Source organism: Vanellus vanellus, assembly GCF_965231255.1.
Source record: "Vanellus vanellus genome assembly, chromosome: 10".
Classification (NCBI taxonomy): Eukaryota; Metazoa; Chordata; class Aves; order Charadriiformes; family Charadriidae; genus Vanellus; species Vanellus vanellus.
In genome coordinates this window covers 12,222,734-12,228,733 of record NC_138915.1, presented here as the reverse complement: position 1 = coordinate 12,228,733, position 6,000 = coordinate 12,222,734, and the positions used below count along the sequence as shown (strand labels likewise).

The 6,000-nt window shown below is 53.9% G+C and overlaps 1 protein-coding gene across 2 annotated transcripts in view; it reads left to right on the top strand.

Annotated features, from left to right (window-relative positions):
• Nucleotides 1-1,002: 1,002 nt before the first annotated feature.
• Nucleotides 1,003-6,000, top strand: part of LOC309675869 (gamma-aminobutyric acid receptor subunit beta-4) — a gene marked incomplete at both ends in the record, with an annotated part of 74,148 nt that continues 69,150 nt past the window's right edge. For both annotated transcript variants that reach the window (XM_082488281.1, XM_082488280.1), the window contains 2 exons: nucleotides 1,003-1,082; nucleotides 5,167-5,255. In XM_082488281.1, the coding sequence (XP_082344407.1) occupies nucleotides 1,003-1,082; nucleotides 5,167-5,255 (169 nt within the window). The remainder of the gene's footprint in view (nucleotides 1,083-5,166; nucleotides 5,256-6,000) is intronic.

The following is a 6,000-nucleotide window of genomic DNA, read 5'->3' as shown; positions in this document are numbered from 1 at the left end:
GGATCCCAGTTTGCCCGGAGAGTCCCCCTCCCCATCCACAAACTCCCTCTCTCCTCCCCTCCTCTTGTGACTTTGCAATGAGCAGCAAAACTCCACAGGAGCTGCGGCAACAGCACTAGGGAGACATCCACTCCTCCCTCGGAGAGCAGCTCTTTCTGCAGACAGGGATTTATTTATTTTCTACACATGCATATATGTATTTATTTATTTACTGGGTTGCATTTGTTTTTCCTTTTTTTAACCCTTTCAGAAAAGCCCCAAACCTTCCAAGTGACGAGCCTGAGATTTCCCTAAAATAATAAAAAAAAAAACCAGCAGAGTGGGGTTGGGTTGCTTCCCCTTCCCCCTCGGAAAATAAAGAGGGAGGGGGGAGCAAGTAGGTAAAATCCAGAATAAAATCATATTGCTAGATAACTCACACCTCCCCCCTCACACACACACACACACACACACACACACGCACGCACACACACACACTCTTTCTCCTCCTCCTCTTCTCTGAAGGTGGGTAGCAGGAGCCATGCAACATCTGCAGAACCGGATGGCAAAGGAGCAGGAGGAAAAATAATCCAAGTGGAGTGCTCAGGGGACACTGAGTTCTTTTTTTCTTTTTCTTTTTCTTTTTTTTTTTATTTTTTCTTCTTCTCCATCTTCTGTGTACCTGTGAGATTCGATTTCACATTTTGCTGAGCCCGTTTTGGGGCATTTTATTTTTCTTTCTCTTGGGATTTTCTCCATTGCCAGAGGATGTCTCTTGTTGAGAGGATGCTGAAAGGAAGAAGGAACGAATTCTTTGACTGGCACTGAAGGAGGGGGGGGGGGGTATTTTTCCCCCACATTTTTTAGGTTTTTTCATTATTTTTTTTCTCTAGGAAATCATTAACTGGGGGGGGTTGGTTTCTTTTTTCCCTCCCCCCCTTTTTTTGGAGGGGGATTTTAGAAGATCCATCCTTCTTTCCCCTCCCCTCCAAAGATTTTTTTTCATCCTTCGTCTTTGTGGAAATGTGGACATTTCAGGGAGACAGATTGAGTGGAATTGTCTCTGCTTTAGCAGCTCTTTGTCTCGCCTGCTGTGCGCAAAGGTAAGGATTGCGATCCCAGGCTGCAGGGACAGGGGGGTTGATACAGGATTGGTTTGTTTTGTTTGGGGTTTTCTCCATCGATCTGTATGTGGGAAAGGGGTGGGGGTTCTTTCCCCAAATTGCTTCGCCGGCTGCCTGCTGTTGTTATTTCCCAGGCCGTGTCATTTTAGGGGGAGGAGGGATGCTCATACATGAGATGTAGAGCAGGCTCTCTGCAGACGGAGCCCACCTCGCAGCCCACTTGCAGCATGTCGTCCTGCCCCCCCCCCCCCCTCCCCCTCCGCGACCTGGGGGAAAATGGCAAAATGAAGCGTTTTGCTGGGGAACATGGTGACGGCAGGAGCCGAGGGAGTGCATGGCACCGAGCTGTGTGCATACGCGCCCGGCACAGGGCTGCCGTGGCCATGCCTGTGCCCGCACACACGCACAGTACACACGCAGCGACGCTCACATCCGAGCGCGCTGTGCCTGTACCGAAGCCCCGGCTCTGCCGCGTACGGGAGGCAATGCCTGCGTCTGTGCCTCCGCGCAGATTTATGGCACGCAACATAATCATCTGTGATCCGTTCAGGCACATCCCTGCATATGCGCATTCATCCGTGCCCATTCGGGTGCACACACGTGTATCACAACACACCTACAGAGCACAGCACGCTTTACCTGCTCTGCGTGTAGCCATGTAAGTGTTTGCACTAATACCCCGCAGACTCGAGCTGCAGCTATTCCTGGTACATGCCTTGAGTGCTCGGAGCGATCCGAGCAACCAGAGGGGCCGGCATCCAGCCAGCCTGGACAAGGTGCACGGAGCACACCTGTTTGCTCCGACACGGGCGTTCATCCGCTGCCTTCACACACAGGAGTAGCGCTGCCCACTCCTCCTCACCCTCCCGTCTCACACGTGCGGACAGGTGGGTTTGTACCTCCGTGCCGACGGCGTGCATGAAGTCTGCTGGGGAGGGAGCCGTGGCATTTCCTTGCTCAGCCATGCACACTGAGCAGCGCGTCCCCGACGCATGCATGCGGGTCCCCGCACAGGCTTGCAGATCCGTATGTACAGAGATTTATGTTCCCCTAGTTATCAACATGCACATGCGCAGACTCATGCCCACCTTGCCCACACCATTCACGCATGGTTCTGCTGTGCATGGACGCACACACAGGCATGCTCAGGGGCAGTGTCCGAGCACATGTGTCAGGAGCGATGTCTGTATCAAAAGCCTTTGCTCAGACGTGTCCTTTTTTATATCTGCTTATGTCCAGGGCTGATATTCACCTATAGTCTGCACGCATATCTGTGCACACCTTGGAGACAAAACACTCTCCCATGTGCACATGCCTTCAGCTACTCCCACACACCCCAGCCAGCAGCACGGTGCGCATATATGTAGAGGTTTGGCTGCAAGTGTAGTGTAGATGCAAAGCACACAGAGCCAGGGACACAGGATTCAAAAATTCAGTTCACAGGCTGCATGTACGTGCTCCCTAAGCGGATGCAGACCCACATTTGCCGGGAATAGCACTTACACGCAGCTGCTCGCCCACAGCTGGGCAAATGCACAGTTTGCTTGTTCAGCGGGAGGGATGTGGCTTTGGGGATCAAAAGGAGCACTGGGAGGCAAGGGACTTTGCCTCTAATCACGATGGCGGTTTATGCCCTCACTGGGCCAAGTTGTAGCTGATGAGGAGGAAAGAGCCCCTCTATCCCCCTTCCTTCTCTGTGCCTTTCTGCAGGGCCTCTGGCACATTGGTTACAGTCTCTGCCTCAATTTCCTTGCCTATATTAAGGAGGTAACACTGCTTCCTGAGTTTATGTCCTGTGTGAAGCTAAACTGAAGTGTCTAAATCCCTTGAGAAATACATACTGTCTATATTATGAGTATGGAAATCTATGAATATGGAAATCTTGTACCTAGGAGTGACTGTCTAGAGATGAACAAACGCTGGTGCGCACACCTAATCCACAGTGAGCATATATACATAAGCATGTTGCAAAACCTCCCATACCTGCATAGAAATCCACACGTTCAAGTGGACCTTGCAAACTCAGACAGTGTTGTGAAAATATCCACCTGTGTGCACCTCTCTTCCCTTTTCACGGTGAATAAAGCAATGCAACGAAGAGCTGTACCCCTGTAAGGTGCATGCTCAGGAGCGCAGCTCAGACACTCCTTCCCCCAGCACAAGTGCTGAATGGTTTGTCCATGCAGCAAAGCTGGGCCTGGGAAGCGTTCCGTCTCACGTTTGCACATCCCTGTTCGGTTGAGAAATTTCTGCACATACACAGACTGTGCATCCAGAGCCTTAACGCATGCCCAGACTCCCCAGTGGTCCCCCATGCCTCCGCCCACACCTATACGGGGAGTCTGGGCACCAGGGAACCCAGTCCCAGGCACCCGCAAACGCCTGTTTCTGTGCTCCTGAATAAAATGTGTCCACAGCCCAGTGTAACCTGACAGAGGCAGATCTGCACCCACAGCCACCTCCACACAGACTTGGATGTGGTCACACACATGTTTGTGCACGTTTCGCAGCTGTACCCTTGAGCTCCAGCGCTTTCATGTGTCTGCACGTGTGTGCGCACAGGCAGGGAGTGCGGACGTCCTCCGTACAGTCAGAAGAGCGTGCGTGTCTCTCCGTGTGTGTGTGTGTGTGTGTGTGTGTGTGTGTGCAGACACACGGCCATGTCAGCGCAAACCCCAGTGTCCGGCGACGCGCGGGGCTGGCTGGCAGAGGTAGTGCGATGCTGCAGCTTTCCTGCTTGACTTGGATGGATGTGGGAGGCGGTGTTGACAGGGAGACATGCTGTTGTGGTGGGTGACTGCAAAGAGCAGCAGTTGTCACCGGCAGGGTCTCCATTCTCATGCAAAGCAGGGGAGGAGGGCGGCACAGAGGCTGTGTTTTCAGGCAGAAAACCTATATACCCCGCAGCACGGAACAGCTTCAGTATTTTTAGCATCCTCTGCTTTCTGGTTTCCCACCTTCAGTTTTGGTTTAGCTCTTGGGCTTTTATTGGAGGGAGCTCCCTTCTTGCTGAAATGGCTGGAGGAGCTGGATCAGTGTTAAGGAGGATGCCCCCCCCTTCCCCCCCCCCTTCGTGCAAATCAGAGGGTTGGGAGGGAAAGGATCGCTGCCCTGGCACAGGGAGCAAAAGATGGACTCTCCTTCCCTGCGTCTGTCTCTTAATTTGCGTTGCTAAGAAGTCACAGTGATGCTGTGTGACAGAAAGTGAATTTTTACGTGCCAAAGATCAGCCGTATATTGAGGCCACAAGACAAAATAAGCATTGTTTTTTTCCTTTACTTCAATAATATGAGGAAATACCTGGGTCACTGAGAAGCAGAGGTTGCACTTGGATGTGCGACAGTGCAGGGCACTTGCTGGGGGGACACACGTGTGTAGTGGGGACCTCAGTGTGTGACAAGTCCATGCTGTGTGGTGTGAGACCGGGAGCAAGTGCCCGGCGTGGCAGGGGAAGGGGAGCGAGCCCTGAGAGACAGAGGCTGCAGCCGCCCCGTGCACTCCGTGCTGGAACAGAAAGGATCATTTCTGCCTGTGCGCACACACGTGTGTTTGTGTGTGTGCGCGCACACCCAGGGGCAGGGCGCAGCGAGGCGCCCCAAGTGTGCAGGTCGGTGCTGGGGAGAGGGTGTGCGCGGTGCACGGTGCCCGCATTGATGGGGGTACCAGCCCGGCGGGACCGCTGGGATGCAGGCAAGCACCAGGAGGGAGTGTGGGGGGAAGGAGTTTGGAGTACTCAGGAGCTGAGTTGGGGTGAGCCGCAGAAGAGGAGCCAAAATACTTGCTAAGATCCCTGCAGCGCCCCTAATGATGGCTTAGGACCCCTGGCGGCCCCGCAGGGCTCGCATGCAGGTCAGGGGCCAAGAGCTGCACCAGGGACAGAAAATAGGAGTGAGAAATGAAATGGGGGGAGGCTGTACCCATGGCTGGGGTGGCTGTAGCACACCCAGGCGCCTTGGTGCCGTGGGGCGCGAGGGATGATCTGGTGATGCTGCCCAGCCGGAACCCCCTCCCGCAGGGCCGGTGGCGCATGGGGTGACGAGGACTCTCTTCTTTTGTTTTTCAGCCCATCCACTGGGAATATTTCTGTGGTGAAAGAGATTGTGGACAAACTGCTGAAGGGCTATGACGTCCGCCTCAGGCCTGACTTCGGAGGTATGGTGATGGCTGGTCGCGGGGAGCAGAGCGCGGGGGCTGTGTGTGCTCGCAACACACACTGATCTCGCGAAATGCTCCCACCTGGCTTCTCCCCCCACACTGTTTGCTAACCCCGTCTCCTTCTTGCCTTCTCCCTCACGTTTCTTTCTTGCCTCCCGGTTCCCCCCTCCTCTCACCAGCTCCTCTCCTCCTGCCATAACCAATTCCTGCAGACAGCTGGGGTGTTGGCCATGGTGGGATGTTTCTGGGGACATTTTGCCGGGACAGAGACACTCTGCTTTTCCTCTACTTTGAACTTTCCTCCATTGAGGACAACCTGTCACCCTCCTCCACTTCTATTCCCAATGCCAGATTTCCTATCTCTTTTCCCTGCAGAGGGCTGGTGTTGTCGGTCGTTGGCAGGGCTGTCGGTCGGTCTGCCAAGCTGCCCCCTCAGCAATGATACGGGATAAAATATTTCCTGGGGAGCTGGTGGCCTCGCTGCTTGTTCAGTAGGAGATGTGAGGATCTGCGATTCCTCTCTTGTGTCCTGTGAGCAAAAAGGAGAATGGGAAGAGCCTTCTCCTTGTTGTCCTGGTGAAGATGAAACATGAAGTAATCCTTGGTACAGTCATATTCCAGGGTACAGTTGAGGTCCGTTTGTTGGAGGGGAGCAGGCAATGCAGAACCACAGCTGACCATCCCGGGGTGGGGGGATTTGGAGGACCTCTGGCTTCAGCTTCCCGAGCTTGTCTGTTTTCAA